Source organism: Megalops cyprinoides, chromosome 13 (genome assembly GCF_013368585.1).
Source record: "Megalops cyprinoides isolate fMegCyp1 chromosome 13, fMegCyp1.pri, whole genome shotgun sequence".
NCBI classification, from domain to species: domain Eukaryota; kingdom Metazoa; phylum Chordata; class Actinopteri; order Elopiformes; family Megalopidae; genus Megalops; species Megalops cyprinoides.
The window spans coordinates 24,564,844-24,588,331 of record NC_050595.1 but is presented as its reverse complement, the minus strand read 5'-3'; the positions used below and the strand labels follow the sequence as shown (position 1 = coordinate 24,588,331).

General features: G+C 47.0%; 1 protein-coding gene across 2 annotated transcripts; it reads right to left on the bottom strand.

Annotated features, from left to right (window-relative positions):
- Nucleotides 1–11,116: 11,116 nt before the first annotated feature.
- On the bottom strand, nucleotides 11,117–23,202 carry usp8 (ubiquitin specific peptidase 8). Of its 2 annotated transcripts, XM_036543896.1 has the most exons (20): nucleotides 23,126–23,202; nucleotides 22,251–22,435; nucleotides 21,837–21,981; nucleotides 21,053–21,138; nucleotides 20,661–20,799; nucleotides 19,875–19,914; nucleotides 19,477–19,648; nucleotides 18,868–19,030; nucleotides 18,595–18,736; nucleotides 18,069–18,331; nucleotides 17,182–17,724; nucleotides 16,351–16,425; nucleotides 15,939–16,201; nucleotides 15,420–15,641; nucleotides 14,797–15,007; nucleotides 14,387–14,389; nucleotides 13,192–13,428; nucleotides 12,253–12,395; nucleotides 11,996–12,128; nucleotides 11,117–11,880 (listed from the first exon to the last, which is right to left on the bottom strand). In XM_036543896.1, the coding sequence occupies exons 2-20, from the start codon at nucleotides 22,352–22,354 to the stop codon at nucleotides 11,722–11,724; spliced, it is 3,243 nt and encodes a 1,080-aa protein (XP_036399789.1). In that variant the 5' UTR covers nucleotides 22,355–22,435; nucleotides 23,126–23,202; the 3' UTR covers nucleotides 11,117–11,721. The 2 variants fall into 2 exon arrangements, with proteins under 2 accessions (XP_036399789.1, XP_036399790.1); XM_036543897.1 differs by lacking the exon at nucleotides 14,387–14,389.
- Nucleotides 23,203–23,488: the final 286 nt, after the last annotated feature.

Sequence of the window (23,488 nt, the reverse complement as noted above, 5' to 3'; positions counted from 1 at the left end):
AATTATTTTATGCAGGGGGAATTGTGAAACATATTAAGGGTATAATACTGTATACATTTTGTACTGTATATCATTTAATCTAATAAAATATAAAATGCTCATGGCCTGCTCTACTATTTCTTTTCTGGGAGGTAGCAGAAGGCATTTGCGTTCTCCCTTTCTCATAAAGTTAACCGTTGCATAAAGGCACCGAGGGAGAAACTGGCTAAGTGCTCTGTGCTCTATACGGCGGCATTATTATTTAGAGAGGATGGCTGACCCCTTGGCGGCTGACGTCAGCACTGTCTCAGTCCAGCAGCGGGGGGCAGGGGAGCTCTCTGATACCACACTGATACTGCACCGGAGGGAGAGGGTCTCCATTATCTCCAGCCTGCACGCTTCCAGCAGATCTGTGTGCATTCATGGCTAGGTATCATATTTGTTGTTTCCACTATGCCATTTTATACATGTGATTTTTGTATATTAAATACATATATAGAAATGTACATGTAGCTGAAGAGCGTATTTGAATGATCCTTTGTGGATCTGTGAGTAAATGAACTGAGGGGGGAAGAAGCTGTACCTATGCCAATGGTTTCATTACAGACAAGAAAAGTGATTCATTTTATTTGGCCGCCCCCGGGTGCTGGAGCAGGGGCGGGAGCTCAGGCTGGCATTTGGAAAGGCTCCTAGTGCGGCCAGGGTACTCCACTTCCTCTCGCTGTGGTATTTGCGCAGAGGAGGCCTGTGCATTCCGCCAGAGCCAAACCGCTGCCACAGGCGCTGCACAAGAATGCGATCTGTGCTCCGCAGAGGAGCTTCACCATCGCCGGGGTCGAGGGCACGCCGTCCCACTAGACTGGCTAATAACTAGTCTCGCTGCGGACGTGAGGTCACACCCCCAAAATCCACGAGAATTCCTCGCTGTGTTTTACATATAAATACCATTCAAATGATAATCCAAAAGTAAGTTGCACATTTTGATGTAAATCATCGTACGTGCTTATTTCTTCTGAAGGTGTCCTTTGATCAATTCCATCTGAATGCCATTTATATTATTCCTTTATCATAGTTTGCTTGGAGATATGTCTCATATTGTAAGTGAGTTTAAACCAGTTTATTCAGTTTCAGCTGGAACTTTCCGAGGTTCTTAGATGGTGCCTCCAGTCACATTCTACCTGGTGGACTGTGGCTCCACTAGAAAACTGTTGGCAAGTGGGAACACCTGAAACTACATGAAACCGCTTTATTCTTTTCCAGCACTGCTTGGCACCACTTGGCACCGCTTTGTTGCTCTGGCAGCACTGGTTTGGAAATACAGCAAAGTCAAATGTAAGTCCCCAGAGTGCAAAGAAGCATGGCGCAAATTAAAAAAAAAAAGAAGAATTATCTAAATGAGTGATAAAAGATGTGCGTTTGAGATGTGCTCTTATCTCTTATCTCGGCTGCTCATCGAGGCGAGCCTTAATTGTAAATGAGCCAAACTCAGCACCCATTTTAAGAGAGGAGTCGTGTCAGTGGCAGCACAAAAAGAATCTTGGTAAGCATTTCCAAGTTTTATTACATTTGATCACTGTGGCTCGAAGTGATGGTAGCGGTACAATGAACCTGCGGCGATATCACTCTGATATCACTCCGTATCTGCGTGCTGTAAAAACGTCACGCAGGCGCTCACCTCGAGTGGGAAATTTGTATCGCGGCATTCCAGGAAAAGATGATGCGTTCTGCTGACTTTTTACTGCATGGAAACAGCAGCTACTCATTAACACACCACATGTCCTGAAGTCCTCCCTTTGTCCCAATGCAAGCTCTGAGTGAGATCACTATCACTGACACGCATTTCCTCTCTAGGTTGAAGGCAAAAAGGTTGAACCAGGGGGTTTTCAATGACCACTACGTGTCATGTCAAATGTTTGAGTTGTATTTGCCGCACAATTAATTTTCTTTACAGATATTGACTGGGCATTTGAAATACCTGACATTAATTTGTCTAGTGCTGCATCAGTAAGGGACAGGGACACACAATTCCAATCATAAAGCAAGAGGGCAGTGAAGATGCCAACCCTTAAAATGGCTTAAACTTTGACATTAAGGCAATGGCTACTCAAACAAGGGTATGAACCATACCTTAATACTAGAGCAGACAAGCTGAGGCACATTAACCCCACAGATCTGTTTGTGATCACAACCAGCAAAGATTTTGATTCAGTGTTCAACCACAGAAAATGTACTAACCACTGGGATTTTGGGATCTGGTGAAGACTGTGATATCATCATATGTTGACAAGGTGCAATATTCCAGTTGGTGGATGCAGCTGTATTAGATAGCAATGTGGGTATCATCAAATATTGCTTTCTTAGTCTCATTCATAGAAATAAGTGGTGTGCGCATGATCACAACAGTCTTTTCAGCACTGAATTTTAATAAATGCCTCCTCAGTGTGTGTAATCCTCATATTTTCTATTTGGGTCCGGAAATTCAGAGGGATAAAATCCAAAGAGCTTTATTTAATCAAGGCCACAATGCACTGCCTGGCTCTGGCTCTAGGGGGGAAGCCTTCTCTGGCACAGGTGTGCATGCGCGGGTAACTGAGGATGTGTAAGAATGGCCAGGATGTGACGCTCAAAGTGCAGAGATTCCTCTCACTCCTGGCCTCTCGTGTCCGTATGAATGAAAAAGAGGAGAAGCACTGGGAATCTTTGTAGTGTTGACTACCGATTTTAGGACATTTTATCAGTCTGTAAATTAAAGGTGTTGAAAGAATTCAGGATTTCATTTGCCTCTTATATCAGGGTCTCTTGCATCATGTTCTCTATTCCAGCTTTGACTCATTTTACAGCCGATTATATGTGGACCTTATAAGACTGAGAGTGACCTCCAGTGGCAGAGAATGGAACGATCTCAAATCTGGGAGGGCTCTTTTTTTGGTTTGTCTCAATATATTCTAATTGACTGTGCTTTTTATTTTAAATGAAACAGAATTAGCCCTTGCACTGGAATGTGGTGTGAGTTAGTGAAGGAGCATAATTGCAAAGCCATAACATCAGAGCTAGGTTTGAGACACCTTGCAAAGAGACCTTTTCATTCTCTTGGCTCAGAAACTGGGGGTTGGGTGGAGATGTATTGTGTCACTACTGAATGGAAATATGTCTTTGTCCCACCTAAATGTGGGTGCTGGGTGGCCAATGAAGCATACAGTACTGTCTGGGACATGGTCTAAACAGCTCATTGGAGCTCATGAAACAACATGGCCTCACTTATACCAAGATAAGTGTATCAAAACTAATATCAAGTAATTATATCAGACCATCAGACACTGAACCCTTCTCCACAGCCCAGAGGTTCAGCAGTTTTGGCACATTTGTAATATTTAACATTTGTTAAGTCTGACTGTATGCATGCCTTTCAAATGCTTACAGAATAGTTGTGAACAAATATTATTTTATTTATGAGTGCTTCCCTGCATAAAAGTAGAAACCTATTGCTTTGCTTTTAAATGGTTACTCACTTGAAAATGCCCCCATAATGTTTTTCTAGTCATATGACAGTATGTATAAATTTTCTTAATGGCTTGTTATATGTGCTCCCCCAGTCAAAGCATATCAAAAGAATTACAAATTCAGTGAAAACAGCAGCTTATTTCAAACAGCAGAATGTGTATCCCCAATGTACATGTAAGAGCTTGACCAGGTTGTGAACTATATGGTGCCACTGTTTATTAATTAAATGGTGACACTGTTGGTAGGTTGCTAAGACACAGTTGTTAAGAAGCTCCCTCACACACACACACACACACACACACACAAACCCACACCCTCCTCCCACCTGCTGAAGCTAACCTAAGGGAGCTGGGGAAACTGTGAACATTACGCCAGTATTGCACATGACTTGACACAAACGCTGTAGGTCTGCGTATGTCTCTGCCAGCGAAAGGACATGCTGGCAGTACTGATTTTTCAGCAGGATACTATCAGTTGACCATGCTACGCCATTTTTTGTGTGCCGGGAGAGGACCTGACAGTTTGCAGGTCATTGTTTCAGTGCGATTGTTGAGAAGAAGGTGTGTCCGGAGAGACACCTCTTTTTTTGCTGCACTTCAAAGGGACAACCACGCTTTCCTAACTTGTGAGAGGTTAGAGAGGTTATTTTATCCGGTCATGGGGCCCTGAAAAGATTAAGGCTGTTCGGGAGCAGCTGGTGTCACCTGTGCTGGGGAGAGCATCTCTCTCTGTACTAAGCTGCCACTCTCCGAAAATGACATGGCCGTGGACACGTGGGCAGTGGATGTCACCGAGTGCCAGTGGGCTCCGGAGGAGTGTCCCCCAGGTCAGCCGGTCAGCGTGACCTCGGAGCGGGACAGCCTCTGCGCGCCAGGCCTCTTCTGGTCCAGGAGAGTGAAGTCGTTCTCCAAAATTAGAGCTGGCCTGACCGGCCCACGCCGCGGGCAGTCGGCCAGAGAGCTCTTTGTGGAGCTGCTGGACAAAGGAGCGATCGAGGAGCTGTGCAAGCGGGTGAACGCCCATGCCACAGAGGCCGTCCCTTCTGCCGGCCCCAATGGAGAGAAGCCGAGGGCGGTCCAGGGCTCGGACTTCCTGGCCTGGATAGCTGTGGCCCTGCAGGGTGGACTCTCCGCGGGAGACGGGGGAGGGGCCGTCTCTGGCATGATCGCAACAACGGAGAAATGGCGGGGAAAATTTGAGAGGAGCCTGTCCAGGAAGGCGCTGTTGAATCTGAATGGACTGGAAGAGAATGGGGAGGAGCACTGGGACAGCTTTTACGCCCTCCAGGGACACATCTCCAGGCGTTTCCGGGCGTTGTACACGCCGAGGCAGCGACTGTGTGTGAAAAAGTACGCCCTGTTGTACAGAGGCCACCCGGGCAGGTGCTGTTTGAAAATAGCTCTCCTCACTGAGGTGGAGACCGGTTACGTGTGCAGTTTTTTCCTGTATTCCCCAGAGGTGCTTCAGCAAAGCTCCAAGGCCCCCGTCACAGAGCAGGTACTTCACCGGCTTCTGAGGCCCTACTACAACAAGGGCTACCAGGTACAGCTGGACACCTCCGCCCACATGGAGGGGAGGCTGAGGCAGATCTTCTCCGGCCTGGGCTTGCACCTTCAGTTTGTAAACCTGTCGGCACCGGAGGATAATGCGGTTCGGCCGTACTCTACCCCTCCCTCTCCCTCTCAGCGGCAGAGGGATTGTGGGACTGAGGAGGACCCCGCGGCTCTGCTGAAGGCTCACCTCCGAGGCTGGGTGGGCCCCGTCGTCCTCCCGAGGCCGCCGGACTCCTGGGAGCGCCAGTCGGAGCCAGTGTTCCTACAGGGTTTCTGGCTGCTGGTGCACCTGGGCTGCATCAACACCTTCGTGCTGCACTCTCTGCATTCGCAGGGGCCCGGCGGCCACACTAGCCTGCGCGACTTCACTAACGCGCTGGCCGCGCAGCTGGCCGCAGAGTACCTGCCGGCTAATCCGCTAATGCCGGGGTCACTCCCAGGTCTGCCCGATGACCCAAAAACAGCTGCTCAAAGGTTTGTTTTTTTAAAAAAAAAATTTGCTAAATCTCTAAATCTTTAAAGAGCTCCCTCTTAAACGCTTATCTGTCATGCCATGTGAGTATGATGTCTCTCACATAGATTTTTTTTTTATATTTCTCATCTGATCTCACCCTCAGCATGTAATATAAAGAGACCTAGAGCTTTCCCCCCCCACATTAAATTTTTACACTTTTTAAAAATTATTTTTTTCGCAGGCGGCGCATCTCATTGTTTTTTTAATGTTTCTGTCCTGCAGTGTAGAACACAAGTCATCAGATGCTGGTATCACCCGAGAGGGGGAGGGGGACACCAGCGGTGGGGGCAGCATGGGAAGGCGCCCAGGTCTGTGTGGCCTGATGAATTCTGGGAACTCCTGCTACATGAACGCCGTCCTTCAGTGCCTCCTCAACACGCCGCCCCTGGTCGAGCATTTCCTGGACCGGCAGAACAAGAGTGAGATATCCAAGTGAGATGCCTGTTCACCTGCATGCCGTCCCATTTGTTTTGTCCTTTGTTTTATTGCCAGTGCACAGGAACAGTGTAGCCGTAAGCCTGAGCCTCTACAACCTTAACTCATGGTTATTACGCTCCAGTCTGTTCCCAAACCATCCTCTGCCCCCAGACTCAAAGGTGCGCCGGCTGCCGGCCCGTTCCTGAGGCTGGTGGAGGAGGTGTGGTCTGGTCGACGGGATGTTTGGAACCCGTCGGAGATGAGGGCCGTGCTGTGCACCCTCCACCCGCAGTTCGACACCAGCCTTCAGCAGGATGCCCAGGAGCTGCTGCTCTTCCTCCTCAATGCGCTCCACGATGACCTCACCAAGGTACGCAGAGATGCCGCCATTCTGTACTGCACTCTAAGGCATGCCCTGATACTATCCAACAGATTCTGTGTGTCACCAGTGGATTATGTACAGTTAATGGTTGAATTCCAGGTGGGTTTCACTGCATTATTAGTGAAACCTGGCACTGGCCATTAGTAACGGAGAACGAGGCGTCATCAAGGCCGAAATGGGTGGAGCCACCAGGCACTATCAGGTACTCGGTGATTTGGTATTCAGCCAAAGTGCTTTGCTATGGCGGGTAAAGTCCTTCAATGAGTTCAGATAAGGCAGTGATTAACTGCACATGGGTTAACCCGTTACAGGGTTCAAGAAACCACCTCTTCCATGACTACTGGTCATGGTCTAAACACATTTAAAGTGACTTGTGTCCACGATGGACTACCCTTCTCTCTCTCTGTGCTGCAGCATTGCTGCAAACTGGAGTGCATTCTATAGCATGTCCAGAGTAAAATCTCACACCACACTGTCAGTTGTTATATGTGAAATTTTCAAATCAACATAGAATTACTGAGGTAATTCATGGTACATACATGGTAAATACATGGTAGGACTTTTACTTTGTGAAGCCGGGGTGTCCACCTCTGGGTATAAGTTCCAGATAGGCTTCACTGCTTCCTAAAACTACTGTGTACTGTAGCCACAGTTTAGACTTATTGGAACTCAGCAGAGGGGGTCTGTGCTCAGAGCTGCCTTCTGGTTTATTCTCAGTTTCCCTCTCTCCACACTGCAGAAAGAGGACCGGAGGATAAGGCGGGTGCCCCTCGCCCCACGAGAGGACCGCAAGTCCCCCAGCCTGCCGGGCGGGGGGGCCTCCGTCGTCACCCGGCTGTTCGAGGGCCAGCTCAGTTACGTCACGCTCTGCATGCACTGCAGCCACCGGATCGAGCGCGCCCAGGCCTTCACCACCCTGTCCCTGCCCGTCCCCACCCACGTCATCAAGTGCTCCCTCCAGGTGACGACACTCGGCGGCCAGCCAGAAGTCCGGGATCGATACCCCATCCGCGCGGTGACAAGCGATTAGCATCGGTTACAGCGGCAGTGTGGGTTACAAACACACAGACACCCTCAACAATGAAGTATCCGGTGTCGTGCACCAGGCCCAGATTCAGTGACTGCTTTCCCTTTCACTTTCTTTTAATGGCTTCACTTGCAACTGGTTCAGAAAATTGTTTATGGCATCAAAAAACAACAACAATCAAAATCTATATTACGAGAAGATGAGAATTTATTTGAGAAGCTGTCTCAGTGTTTTTTCCCCAGCTGGGAAACTCCTGGCCTACTACTCCAGATGAGGGAAAACCTCCCAACTGTCATAATAGCATGTCATATGGGCCCTAATATGTATCTCAATTTACTTTCAAAACAGTCAGTCATGCCACTGATTATGCACTTTCAACAAACGTTGCCAAGAGGAAGCAGTGAAATGTGGAAACCAGCAAATGGTCCCATAACGTAAGGTTTTCATCAAATCAATCAAAAAAAGGAAGCACTCGAAATAGCTATTTTGTGTAGTATTTCCATGCACTTCAAAAACTTGGTCACCGTTTAGGCTTAATTCATTAAGTACATAACCACAGATTTACAATGGCATACGTGTTTAGCCAGTGCAGCAGTAGGCGTGTCTCAGGCATTCGAATGTGTTTGCAGGATTGCCTGGATCTCTTCTTCCAGCAGAGCACTCTGACGCACAGTGACCGCATGCTGTGTCCGGAGTGTGGGCTCAGGCAGGACGCTACTGTACTCACCACTCTGGTCAAGGCCCCCGAGGTCCTGGTGCTGCACCTCAAGCGGTGAGAACACGTCAATTCACGCTACACTGTCTCTTTCTCTATACTGTGATACGTCAGTCTGTCTGTCTGTACACCATCCTCTATCAGAGCTCTGTCTGTCTCTGCACCATCATACATCACAGCTCTGTCTCTGTACCATCCTATATCAGACCTGTCTGACTTGATACCATGTACATCACAGCAGTTTGTCTGTTTCTACACTATGCTAGAATCAAATGATAGCTTGTCTGTCCGTCTTCATGCTGTAATGTCACATGGTTTCACAACTCTTAAAAGGGTCATTCTTTAGGCTGGTCTGCGGTCTGAGAAACATGCCAACCAATTGGGAAGAAATAGGCCAAGAAACAGGGAATTTCCAGATTGCCTGAAAATTTCGCTTTTCTTTTTTTGCTCCTTTGCAGCAAAAACAATTCAGTGAAGACATTCAGACAGACCTTGGGGGGGTTTGTTTCTTTGCTTATGAGGGGGGTTCTGCATTTATCAGGCTATAAAGAAACATTTAAGGATGCACCTTGATAGAAAAAATGTTAATAATTGCAGTTTTGATTGCCGAGGGAAACACAAAAGGAAGCTGAAGACCAACGTGGTCTTCCCTCTGGAGGGCCTGGACCTGAGCCCATTTTTACCCAGCCCCTCACCTCCGTGCGCCCAGTACTCACTGCACGGCGTGGTGGTGAGTAACCGTACGTCCAAACCGCCACACTCGGCCTCCCGCGTCTGCTTAAAGAAATAACAGCCTTGGCTCTGATGCGTGTGTGTGTGTGTGTGTGTGTCTGTGTGTCTGCCTCCATGCCCCGCAGGACCACACGGGCAACCTGGACATGGGCCACTACACGGCGTGCTGCCGGAACCCGCGCACCCGCGGCTGGCACAGGTTCGACGACGCGGCGGTCAGCGAGGTCTGGGACGGTCATGTGCAGTCCCCCGGCGCCTACATCCTGCTGTACGGCCGCGAGAAGCTGCGCCAGCCTGGTATCCTCCCGGAGTGACTCAGCCGTCCCGTCCCCTTCCGTCCCGGGGCATGCGGGCACCGCCAAGAACAAAAACACCGCGGGGTCACGACCTGGCCGAAAACGTCAGCCGATCTTCGAGTGAGTTGAGGCATTTCTGCACAGGCCAGTATGTATATATGTCACAGTATATATACTCAGTGTATATACCACCTGTATGAAACTGTCTAAAATAAACAGGATCTGCCTATATATGTGTCATAAACTAATAATAGTACTGTGGTACTTCCACATTTGTGTGGAAAGCACAGCTGGAGAGAGTGAACTTTTCCTGTGTGGGTGCAGTATGATGTAAAAGGAGATCATTCTGTACCCCACTTCCCCTCCCTCGCCTTCCTGACCGGTGATCTCAGGGGCACAGACAGGAAGGTGGAGGGGGGTGGGGCATGACGGATTCACCTTTCATTTCAAAGAGGATAATCAACATATCGGTCCTTTCACATTTCTGCATACTCAGCCAGCCCAGCAAGGGCAGGCTGAGACACTCATCTAACACTGATCATATGTCAGAGGCTCCGTGTGCAAACGAGACAGTGTGGCTTCATGAACACCAAAATGGGTGGAGTTACTATGCACTATCAATGATTTGCTGCTTTGAACCAATGACAGCGCTTTGCTAAGCTGAGAGATGTTTCACTTCTTCACAGGAGTGACTGACAGAACAATGTAACTCAACCTATTATGGGTTTCATGTAGCCTCATTTCCTCATCACCTCCTCTACAACACTGTAACCTGCAGCGTGATCCTACTGACAGGAGCAAGCACTCCACCTAGTGGTCATGAGATGAAAACAAAGTTGCATTAGACTCATTACTTTTATTTTTTGCATGTAACTGGTTGATACATTTTTCAATTTTTAAATATTTTACGTGTAATGTTAGGATATGAGAAGGGAAACAAAAAACTTCACAGCATTTAAAGAAGCAGATTCAACACACACAAAAATATATAAAACATGACTGACATCATGAGAATTACTTAAGACATGAATGATTCATAGTATGTCACCTCATGCTTCTGTGATTTCTGCCCCAGATGGATTCTTATCAATAATTTGTGCTTCCTCACTGTTGGAACAGGTCTTACTCTGGTGGAATCTGGCCCAAAGGCACCTTGCTGACATGTGTAGATGTTTGTGTGACAATTCCACCCTTCCCCCCATGTGCCTTCCTGTAGTGCACATCCTTTTATGAATCCGGCACATACAGCTACTATATAGGAACCAGACTTCATAATATTACCTTAAAACAATCAGCTAAAAATGTTTTCATATAATGAAAGAATTAAACAGGCGTTGTCCAGGATCTGCATTCTGGGCCTCTTTCATAGTGAAGCAACATGCTGCCCTTTACTGTCCAAGGAGATAGTAAGTTATTCAAGCAGTCATTCAGATAACCAGTCAGCCAGTCATCCAGTCAGTCAGTACCATTTCTAGAGTGGTGCCCTTAAGTTGCAGCCATTATTAAATATTCTTGCCTGACTTTTGTTTCTTCAATTTTTTTTCTTACTATAAGGATTATATTCATACAGAAAAAAATTAAAGGGGAAAAACAGGAGCCATATATGGAAAAAAAATCTCACAAGACCAAAAATACCTTATATTTTCTTATTTTAAGCTAATATTATAGAACAGCGTTTATTTTGCAGTGTACCTAATAGTGTATATGAAGAATTATTTGATAAATGTGCAATCTCCTTTCCTGCATGTTGGGGAGGCAGGGGAGTAAGACATTACATCTAGTAATCACTAACTTGAAGCAATCTGGAACATTTAGGCTCAGAAAACAAGATGTCGTCCAACTATGAAAAATGGACTATGAGCTTGAGCATCACCAACCATCAGACTGGCAGAACTTCAAAAGTGGTCCCCAAAGTTCTCTCTTAAACAAATACTGCAGAAAAACAGAAAAAAATGATAATGTGGTGTCCGCAAGACCGCATATTCACAATTTACCCATCTCCCTCACAGGCCAAGCCTCTCCACTTCTCAAACAAACCAAAATTCCTTCTCACCAGTATGAACACAGCTTTAATGTGCTTGATCTATGTCCTGAATGTACATATAGATTCCCGTTGCTTGATTCTAATATATTCACAGTACAAGAAAGCTTTAAGGTCAGTAATGTGAAAAGGCCATCACACTGAAAACCAAGAGAAAAGAACAGCCAGAATGCTTTGAGGGTTTCCAGAGCTGCAGTAAAACTGAGACATTGTTAAAGACTGGTGATATAATTAGTCTCTGCGGGCATCCTACGCTCCTAAACCGGTCCTACACCAGTCATGGTGACAAAATAAAGTACGCACAACCTTGCTACCGTCAAAAATAATGACAGAGGAAGTGTTAAACTTCTATATAATCTTTTAGGAAGTGAGGTGCTGTCATGTGACACGGTTTCCTCAGCGGCCTCGTTCCTTGGAAGTGGGCGGAACGTGCGCTCCAGCCCCGAACGTTCTTTAACTAAGCCCTCAGTGCAAAACCGGCTTAAACCGGTTTGCCTCCGTCGGCAGCAGCATTGCAGACATGCAGTATGGATTTGCGTCGCAGCCATTCTCCCCCGGCGCTTTTCACAGAGATGAGTAGAAGAAGATGTAGGCGGCCGAGGACTTGACCGAGGAAGTGGAGATGTCCATCACCTCGTGGTCGTCGAACTTGTACCAGCGCTGCTTTATGGTGTTCTTGCAGTAGGCAGTGTAGTGCCCTCCATCCAGACCTCCGTAGTGATTCTGTTTGGAGGTACGTTAAGGAGCGGTTACCACTGCTTATTCCTGCATGTGCGCATTTTACACATTCTGAGGATGTTCAGCATTCGCTGCAGCTTCTGTATTAGTGTATACTTACAGACACTCCAAAGAGGTTATATCGCTTCAAGTTGTGCTTCGGCCCAATCACATACTGACTCAGGTCCAGGTTTTCCAGAGGGAAGTCAACCGATGTCTGAAGCTTCTGCTTCCACCTTCCCTCGTAGGAGAATCTGGACAGCCACCAAAAAACGTAATCAAATCAATTCTGAGACCCTAAAATCACCCGACAGCCACACCATGCAGGCCCACAGTCCTGTCACTGTGACAGAAAAGGCAGCACTCAGTCACTCGTACCGTTTTAGATGCACCAGCAGAATCGGGGGGACCTTCCAGATCTCCAGCTTCTTGGTAGAATCTCTGTGGGTCTTGCAGTGCCTGCAGAACACTTTGTTGTTGTCCGTCAGCCTCTCCTCTTTGGAGAACATCTTCAGGCAGTCCTGTGGGGAGAGAGCTGACCCTCGTGAGACTGAGCCGCCATGTTTTACATTATATTGCATTCATTTAGCAGAAACTCTTATCCAGAGTGACTTCCAGAACAAAAGAACAGAGTCCCATTGGAGTGTCAGAGCAGGCTAACAACATTCCCTGACCAGTGAATGTGAATATAATTTGTGGTAGGGATTGCATAGTGTAAACTTGTGCTAACCTGACTAGACAGCCTAGAAGGGAAGCCAAGTACACACACTACCATACATCACAGTCAGTACATCACAGAATCCAAAACACATTGTGATACTACATGTTTACTTGCTGTTTATTTATGCAAGTAGCAGGTGTTAGGGGGTTGGAACCTACATGCAATCTGAAGAGGTGGGTCTTCAGTCTGCATCGAAAGATGGCCAGCGAGTTCGCTGTCCTGACCCCCATGGGGGGTTCATTCCCCCACTGGGGGACTAGTACAGACAGGCACTGTGTCTGAGAGGAGTGACCCCATCAGTTGTCTCACGGTTGCAGAGCATAGTGATCTGGGCAGCACATACGGTTGAAGACCGATTGTAGGTATGAGGGGGCTGTCCCATTCACTGTCCTGGATGCCAGCACCAAAGTTTTAAACTTGATTCAAGCAACAACAGGAAGCCAGTGAAGTGAGGCAAGGAGGGGTGTGACTTAACCACATTTAGGGCGGTTGTCGTCAAGTCCTGCAGCTGCGTTCTGAATTAGTTGCAGGGGCAAAGGTTTTAACCATTTAAAGCGAGCTACACGAGGCCTATCCCCCGCTGCCATGCTGCTCACCTGCAGGGAGCACTTGGTGGAGGAGGCCAGGGACAGGGACAGGTACATGAAGGTCTCGAAGGTGCGGGACTTCATGCGGCACGTCAGGCACTGCACCGTGGATTTGAACTGGCCCTGGAACAGCGCCACGATGACGGACTCGTTCAGCAGCTTGTGCTTGTTCCAGGCCATCTCGGCCGCTTTGAAGTCATCCAGGTGGTCGTTCTCCTCCTCTTTGTACCTCTTGCGGTTGTCGGCCTGGCAGGGGGGACAAGGAAGGGGACAGTTGAGCGGCGGGAAATTCAGTCAGGCGTTAGCACTTCTAGCGTCTCTGCGCTGTCCTCGACTCAACTGCTTGGCAAAGCAAGATCTAAGTTACAACTCAAGCCGCTACATCAAGCACACAAAAACCGATCATTGAACATACGCAACTAGTCTCCTCCTTTCTCATTGAAATTTCTGCATCAAACCATTAAAAATTCTATTAGAGGGACAAAAGCTTCCACACAGTTCTTCGAAATTAATGCAAAAAGAATAATTCCAAGGCATAATTTGGCAATGAACCAAACTATGTGATCAATGTACCAAATGATGTGAGCAAATGCACATCAGTCTTCATTTGTATACACACAGGATTTTGTATCAAACTGAAAAATTAACCAGGCTTGACCTTGTCCCATTCTGATTCTGACAAAAAAAAAATGTCCACAAACGCTAGCCTATGTGAAAAACCGCCACAGTGTGAATACCACCGCAGCTGTCTCTCCCACAGGGCTGGGAAAATGTGGATATTTTCATTAGAATGAGAAGTGACCGATCGCCCCCCCGAGGGGAATGCAGCGGTCTGGCCTGATGAATAAAGGTTAGATTTCAGATGGCAGGGTGGGTGGTGGTGGTGGTGGCGGTTTCTATGAGATGGAAGGCAGACGGCATCACAGACACCAGACCAGCCAGGTCGGTCCACAGTGACAAACACGTCGAGCGCATTTCATTCAGCGGGGTGATGGATGGCCGGCCTCCGTCTGCCTCCACACCACGCGGACCGCATCTCAAGCAGGCTCTAATTATAGCTCTGGTTTCTGCGATGATGAATGTTCTGGGTTTCGCATGCAAGAGAGGTCTGCGATGTTGTTTTCTGACTGGACAGACGCACACCGCACTCAGCACACAAAAACTCCGGAGAGGGGGGGGGGAAGCATGTGGCGAATTTACTTACTCTCTAATTGTGGCGTCAAAATGAAAATCAAAAAAAAGAAGGGAGAAATTCATAATAAAAGGAGTCAATAAGCACATGAGTACAATAACACCTGCAATACCCAATATCCTGGATTACATCTCAGAATGACCATACTTCATGTAATGTATTAGCAAAGGTACTGCCCAATGCCTGCTAAAAAACATGGAAATAAAACTCATCTGAAATGGTCAAAACTAACATGGTAAATCATTTTTTGGTGGTATGTTTTTTTTAAATGACTACTGAACACACTGATCAATGAGGATAAAACATATAAGATAAAAGCATTGTACAAACAAACACGCTGTGTCCAATCACAGAGGTTCCCTGTTGAGTCCACCAATAAGGGGGCTCCATATGCACACTGCTAGACAGGCCCTCGGTCTTACTTTGTTGAGGTCTTCGTGGAGCCCGTCCATGAGGAAGAGCAGCAGCTCCTGGGAGTCCTGCTGCTCGTAGCCGGAGAACTGCTCGTTGATCTTGCCAATGGTGATCTTGAAGTCCCGAGGGCTGATGCACTTGTACTGCCCTGACCACAGCGCCTTCATGATCACGCCGAACTCCTCTGCCACCTCGCCCTTGTGCCCCAGGATGTTGGCCCTGTCACCACACCGGGGAAACGAACACATTCGAACCTCAGCTCATCTCACTTTCCGAAACAATGAGGAAACAAGAGGGTTTCTGAAAGCAAGACTGCATGGAGCCACTATGTGCTGTCGGTCCTTTACATTTTACTTTTGTGCTTCTTAGCAAAACATTAGTTATTGGAGAATAAGTCCATATGAATCCCCAAATGGTTGGAGCTATTCCATGCTGTCAATGACCTACTGCTGTAAACCAATCATACTGCTCTACTCGGAAGTGCAGATACTTGTGATTGGTTGAGACAACCACTGACAGCTAATAATAGCTCCACCCACCTTAGGGTTCAAACAGCCTCATCACTACAAGACAATACATTCCAACAGGAGAGGCTCTGATCACAGATCTCAGCATGGGAGCTGCCCCTCACCGGTTGATGTCCTCCTGGTAGTAGTTCTTGTTGAAGTACTCGGCCAGGGCGGGCGTGTTGCACAGGCACTGCAGAATGGAGTTCATGTAGCAGGTGTTCCCCAGGTTGCGGAGGCCCGTGAGAGACGCCCCCAGGCCCCCGAACACGGGGTTCAGGTTGCGGATCTTGGCTGCGGACGGCCTGGTGATCTCAGCTTTAGTGTAGGCTGTGACACTGGCCGGCCTGGGGGAAAAACAACGGAACATTAGGGCTGGTGCTGTCTGGAAGCAAAACATTACCTCACTTGTTATGGATTATATTATGAATACAAGGTCTTTCACTGTCCTAGCCTTGAACTATCCTTGTCATTTCTCCAGACTAGGACCTTATGACACGTTGAGGCAACAGAAGTTGTAGCTGTTGTGCCATGTATGACAAATATCACACTTATGACTGAGGCCTGACATACTCCTGAGGCCCACGCTGTACACCGCGTTGGCTGAAATGTATGCAGTGAGGGTCGAGGGTCGCGGCACGCACTTGGTGTCCCTGTTGATGGTGGGCGTGGCCGTAAGCTTCCTCTGGCCCTCCTCCCGCAGGTCCTGCGTGATGTCGGGCGAGGAGTAGGAGCGCTTCAGCTTGGAGTGCTCGCGGTCCGCCTCCGCCACGCTCGCTGCCTTCGGCTTGGCGGGAGGGGGCGTTGCCGGGGGCGTCTGGGACACGCTCACTTCCGGCGGGTACAGGTGCACCCGGTTGGTCGGCGAGTGGTAGTAACGGTACGTTCCCGTCACTGTGTCCAGGAACTGCAAAGGAAAACAAAGAGTCAGTCAGAGGCGCTTGAAGTGAATCCTACAAATAGACACCTTTGATGTATAAAAAGTAGAATTAATGCCATATCTGTATCTCTGGTATAGGTACAAGTGTTTGATAGTTCCCGAATCCCTGTCAGTACCTTCATCCACCCATCTGGCAGTCCCGGCACAGTCCTTCCCATCTCCTCACTCCTTGCCCTTGTCAATGGGTCACGCTGGAACATCAGAGCACACAGTTTATATAGCTGACTTATATTGTTTGAATGTGTGTCTAAATACGAGTGGTGCCACATATGTAGTGATATACATTTGGCTACACCAGCCATCCAAATAAAAGGGATATGACTAAGTTCACTGTCACAAAGGAAAAAACAACTGTGTATTTCAGCATACCAGCAAACCTTTCTTTGTGACAACCTATTTAGAATTCTACATACAAAAGAATGTTAACTGAAATTCTGGCAGTTTCTCATTTCAACTTCCATACCTGTAAGCCTTGCATTCCCACTGACCTCATCATCATCAACATCATCATCACCGCAATCATTTTCCTGCGTAACTACATGCAACACCAAACCGCAGCGGTTTGCTGGAAAATGCCACGACTGAAGCGAAAGGCATGCCATGCTCAACACTGATTCACATAGTGTTGATATACCTTCATTCTCTCAAAGTCATCTGCTGTTCTATTTTTTAAAATCCTGGCCTTTTGGTTCCCGCTCTTTAGGTCACTACTATGCTTCTGAGGAGCCTGAGTTGAGACAGAAGAGAGCCTTAAACACGGGTTTTTCTGACAGGGTAATGCCTGGATGAGTTTGCGGCATATGTGTAGATAGATGGGGATGCAGAAGTGACACGATAAAACTGCTGGATTTGGGTTCTTTAGTATGGCACCTACATGGTGAAGGAGTACTGGGTGACACCATTCAGAGTTGCAGGAAGCGGGCATGCGTTTCGGCAGCCGGACAAACCTTGATGTCATTGACGACGCTGTTAGGCGCGGGTGCGTTCTTGGCCTGTGCGCCGGCAGTCGGAGCCCCCTGCTCGCTCTTCTCTTTCTCCTCCGCCGCTTTTCTCTCCTGCTCCTCCTTCTCCGCCTCCTGACGCTTCCTCTCCCTCTCCCTCTCCCGCTCCCTCTCCTTCTCCCTCTCTGCCTCTTCCTCCTCCTCCTTCCTCTTCCTCTCACTCTCCTCCTTCCTCTGCCTCTCCTCCTCGGCACGCTGCTCCTGCCTCTCCCTCTCCTTCCTCTCCTCCTCCTCCTGGGCCTGCCGCTCCCTCTCCTTCCTCCTCAGCTCCTGCTCCCGCTTGGCCCGCTCCATCAGGTTGCCCGCCTCGGCGTGGATCTGGCTCCGCTCCTCCTCCGTCAGCGAGCCCTTGGGGGCGAAGTGGGGCTTGACGGAGCGGTCGGGCACCAGCGGCCCGTTCTGGACCGGCGGCTGGTCCTTGGCCAGGGCGCCGTTGCTCGGCTTCGCCCCCTCGGGCGTTTTGACAGAGGGCTTTTTGGTGCGATCGATCTGGGATAGAAAAGCACAGAGGGTGAATAGACATACTGTGCACATGGAAGGACCTTCATCCAATTGACTTCATTTGAGATTACATAAAAAGGAAAGGGCAGCAGTGTAGCATAGTGGTTAAGGAGCAGGACTCGGCAAGGTACTTTACCCACACTTATCTCAGTAAATATCCAGGGTTAAATGGATAAACTGGATAAGAGCATCTGCTAAATACCAATAATGTAAAAGAATTGAGGACTTTGAGATCATCTAAAATGGATCTCCATAACTAAATGAGCAGACAAATTAAACAGCCATCCGTTCACCTGGCACTAGTCTGTATGCAAGCAAGCCCAGACCCTCACCTGCGGAATGGCCTTGACTGTGACTCCGGGCTGGCTGGCAGGGCCCTTGCTCAGTTTATCCGAGGGGACTGGATAGGAGGCGGGCGGGGCTGAAGGAGCGTCTGGCACCTTCTCGGGGACCTCTGGCTCCAGCTGGGTAGCCCGCTGCTCCGACTGGTTCCCATTCACCTCTGCGGGGGGCTCCGGCTCAGGCTCTGGTTTCGGCTCCGGTTCCAGTGGTGCAGGAGGTTTAGGCTCCTCCAGTGACGGGTAGCTGAAGTTCACTGTTCTCAACGCACATTATTGGTATGTCAGTCAAAACTTTCTCACTAACCCCAGTCTGAGAAAACCACACTCGTTTACAGTGTGCTTCAACTTGCCACTATTCTATTCTACTATACACTGCTCAGCCCTCAGGTACCGTAGCAACATCCTTAGCACAATGTAATAACAACTCGGACAATGTTTACACAGCTCAAGATTTTGATTCCAAATGAAAAACCACATGTTTGTACAGACTGAAAAACAGTGTACTTTGCTCTCTTACATTGAGGGATGGTGTCAACGGTGTCTTGCCTCGGCGGTTTCACTTTGGAATTGGTCGTGTACATGGGGTAGAATAGCAGCCAGTTCTCATAACCGCCCTCCAACACCAATGGCTCACTGCGGAGGATGGTCTTGCTGTCCCACTGGGAGAACGCAGACGCTTTTCTCACTGACACGTCACACATCTGCCCTATATACGACTATGCATGAGTCACGACTACCTATGAGATATTTCTGTGATAACCAGAGCGGCAGACTCGTCACGGCTGTTCACCTTATACAGGGCGTCCTTCAGGCTCTGAAGGGTGGTGCCGAGCTTGAGGTCCGTCACAGAGCTGAACCAGTCCAGCAGGACGATGTAATCGACGAACCCCCGGCGCTGCCACTGGTCCTTCGACTCCGCCGGAAGCTTGGCCTCAATCTGATTGACCGTTATTCTGAAGAAGAAAAAGACAAATGGCCGCTAACGCAAATCCAACATCGTCATAGCAGCACAGTGTGCACAGCAACTTTTATTGTATGTTTGGAAATGGAACTTTCTCAAAACTATTAAAAAATTCTTAAGGTTCACATGTGATGTGAGTATTGTAGTTTTATTTTTAAAGTCCTGTTTCCAGAACTATTGCACCACTTCAACTGAGTGAGTAAGGCAAAAAACAGAGGTTACAGACTGTTTTTTTTACATGTACTCATCTATTCATGGTGGTAGCTCGGTTAAAGCTAAGCAAACTCAATAAGTAATTATTTCAATGACTATTCACTATGTAATACATGATAATACAACCCCTTACAAACATTCCTAATTTTTCTAATACAAATCATCTGCCTGCTTATGAGCTAATCCCCCTCACCCCACCCCACCCCCAGCACCCGAATCCCCTACCCCGGGCTGATGGCCTCCTCTGGGACGCTGATGCAGTTCTGCATGGGCACGTGCATCTGGGACTCCTCGAAATCCTTCCTGCTCCTGGCGTCCATGATAAGGACACTCATGCTCTCGTCTCTCATCATCTTAAAGAGCTTTTCGGCAGTGACCCCCCCGGGAGGGCCGGCGGCTGCGCAGGAGGGTGGGAGGGAGAGACGCGGGGTGAGTAACGTCTCCGGCGGGGGTGTCGCACACGGGGGCGCGAGTCTGACAGCGGCGCCCCGCGGTGCCGCCCCAGAGTGCTGATTACCGCGATCTCTCACAGCCCGAGCGAGCTATTTACTCCATTTATAAGCATCTTACTCATTCGGCTCATTTACATTTCTCTACTTCCTTCCTGAATTGAGCTGGCTTACCTTTGGGAACCTCAGTCTTCACATCCTGCTCCCCTTTTATCTGTGGTAGAGAGTGTGTATGAGTGTCAGAATCACAGCATTATTTTCACAGCTGACAAAGGAAATTAACCATTACATTCACCACAGAGCAAACATTAACTCCCTGCCCATGACCGTGGGCAGACAGGTAACTGGTAACTTGACAACTTTGATAATAAGTGATGTTGACTGCTAGTACAAAACAATAGCTTACTATGTCCCCACATAAGGTAAGCAACAACTGTTATTTTACAGCCCCATATAGCTTCAGCGTATCACTTGGCTTTTAAGCTGTGTATTTTCATTTGCTGCTCCGTGTGATTTGCTGAATATATTTAGCTTTCAGTGGTCGCATCCCTTACAGTTTCTGCTAACCAACAAAACATACAGGTGTGTTTCTCAGCCTTAGAGATCGGGTGTCTAACCACAAATCCTCAGTAATCTAAATACTTCCTTTACCCATAACCCATCTGTGTAAGGAAAACGTGTAGTACTACCAAACAATGTGGCCTAAATGGACACAAGCTTCTATACATGACCATCAACATTTTATTTGGCAAGCAGGTTATTTGGCAACCATTCAAGAGCAGCCTGCAGAGTCAGAGATTTTTTTTGCCTTGAAAGCTTGCCTGTTCAGGCCCTGAAGGCCACGTTCCGGCCTAAATGCATCTGCGTGACCCAACAAGCTTTTCGGTTGAGAGAAGTGTGTACATTTCGGATAATCCCTCTAATTTCTAAAAGTTTAAATCTCCGTGGACAACACAATACCTTGTTCTCTTTCTTAGCTCCTGCTACCTCTCTGAAGGAACTTCTCCCCAGGTCCTTCTCTGACTTCTCCTCCCTCTTCTTCTTTTCTTCAAGCCTTTCCCTCTCTTCCAGCTTTTTGCGTACTTCTGCTTCCTCGTACCTGTCCGGAGGAAAGATTTGGGGGGGAGGAAAAAAAAAAAATAATCACAGTCTTGACAACTTGCTTAAGTATACCGAGGATTAACAGAAAGCACTAGATTTTGAACGCTGGGTGCTTATGTACTTAAAGTGCTTTGACAGACATAATCTGAAATGTTTTTTGTGGCTTTCATTTTGTAACGCACTTCAGTCAGCATCCCTTGGCAAAGCTAAAGCTTTGCTTCAGAGCAAAAAGAACAGTACATAAAACAGACCTGAGCTTCAGGCTTTCAGACAGTTTTTCGGCTTCCTCTATGGCTTTTTTGAAGCTGGCTGGCCCAAGCATAGACAGAAAAAAGTCCTTTGAAGAGAAAGAATTCATAGTTAATTGGAAAGCTCATCTGCAAATTCAAAAATGTTAAATACTGTAAAGATTTACACATGAGAATATAGCAGAAGTGATCTGTTTATGTGTGCATCAAGATTAGTGTCTTGGTAGCCATAACAATACAATACATGTTATATTGTTTATTTTTTCAGTACCCATGAGAGTGAATCACAATTTCTTACTTTTACTCAAGTAATTCACACATGACAAACTCCCATGGAGATGTGCTCTGCAACATCTTCCCTGAAATTAAGGTTAACAAAGGCCTACTCACCTCTGTTGCACTGACTTGACTGAGTCAGATTCAGGGAGATTCAGATCCTTCAGAAATCTATTGTACACCTTGTTATTCTCTATATACTGGGGGAAGGCAACCCTGGTTCTACAATGCAAGAGATGTTTCATTTTTCCACCCCAGCTGTTAACCACTCAATTTGATTATGGTACATTAATGCATGTAAAGCATGTCTGAATTGTGAATGTCAGGTACCCTGGTCACATCGTCACATGGCCATTATTTCTGTCAAGTAATGAATCCAATTATGTGATTAAGAATTGGAAAGGAACAAACAACATTAACATCTCTCACACTACAGGACCAGGACTGCATACTGGTGCTCTGTAAACTAGATTGACACAAGTGCGTATTTAAGTAATGGAAGGTTGTGTACCTGGTGTTGCTTGAAATCATGCCTCTTTTTGATGAGGTCATAGACAGTAAGGTATTTCATGTACAGGACATAGGCTTTTTCTTCATCGCGGTCAAGGCGACACTCCTCTGCAGCTTTAAAGATTTTACAGGCACTCTGCACATAGCTAAGGACAAACACAAGTGTGCAAAAGAAGGTTATGATCAATCAGTAACGTCCACTTCTAATTTGCCATTTACGTTCACAGCAACACAATTACTGCTGTTGTTAATCATCACTGCGTGAAAGATGAGCAATAGACCTATATGACACTGACAATGAAGTTTTACTTTACCAATTATGACTTTGGACTTTTTTTGAGCAGTTTTGAAATTAAATACAAGCAACGTAGTTTCGTCCTTATTTCTACAAAGGGGGGAATGTAAAAAAACGTACCTTCTAGTACTTATTTTATCGGGCTTAATTTCGGCCTTCTTGTTGAGATCACCCAACGATGTGGAGAGATAAAGATCCTTTACTCCAGCTGTAACCGCGGGCATCGTTGTAGCTATTTTGGCTCAAATGTCCGCGAGAACACAAGTGTTTCTACATGCTCGACATCAAACGAAGCGCTTATTTATCTGTAAAATAACAAAAACAATCCGAGTTGCTTTATTATGCAATTATCAGATAAAAATATACCAAGACACCACAATGTCCCCTCATTCCTTAGCCTGGCTTTGGTGCAGTTTGGTGGTACAAACTTGTGAGCTGACTTGTTCAACAAACCCTTGTTGCTTTTGAAGGTAAGTTAGTTACGGGTAATTATTACTCGCTAGCACTCAGAGGTACATTTAGTTGACAGCATCATCCATATCTTTATATGCGAGTCAGAGTAGACTGTCAGGTTATAAATTCAAATCAAATGCTGGAATGAAATCAACATTTCCATTTAAATGTCAAGAGAGATCGGCGTCATTTCATCATGTATCTGACGTTAGCTGGGCAGGATTAACAGTGTTAGCTACACAGCTAGCTAACAAACCAGCGAAATTATATAATTATTCCGCTGGAAAATCCTCCATTATACTAGTGGGCCAGAAAATCTCGCTAACTAACTGCAAAAAGATCAAACCAGCTAGCTAGCTAGCAATAAATATTGATCCAGGAAGTAGCTAGCTGGTCTAGCTAGCTAGTTGCATTTAAATGCGCTAGCAAGCAGCTCACAAAACATTGCTGCTTGCGAATCACAATTTCACATGATACAAACTAATCCTGTATAAAATACGCTGAAGACCAAGAATAGGTGATGGTGCCACGATCTGTCTCACCACCGCGAAGTTATCCAGTTGTTTTGGTTTGTCGGACAGCTGATTCCGGAACAGACGCCTCTAAATTCAACCAAGGGGACACTAGACGGACAACTCACACGTTGTCATGTGACTTCTCATATCACCCACCCCTCCCGACCGTCAACAGAGTTAAAACGCTTTCAGATTCACTCGCGATACTGCATATGGTTTCAGTGTGATTTTCTGCGCTTACCTTCACCTCGAATTAACTTATTTTAAAACACAGCACAATGCTTACATTTATTATTTACCACCTTTGTTTTTTGTTATAGATACTATGATCAGTCAAACTCGTCTGTCCATAACTTAGTTTGCCATTAGTATGAATCCTGTTAAATATGT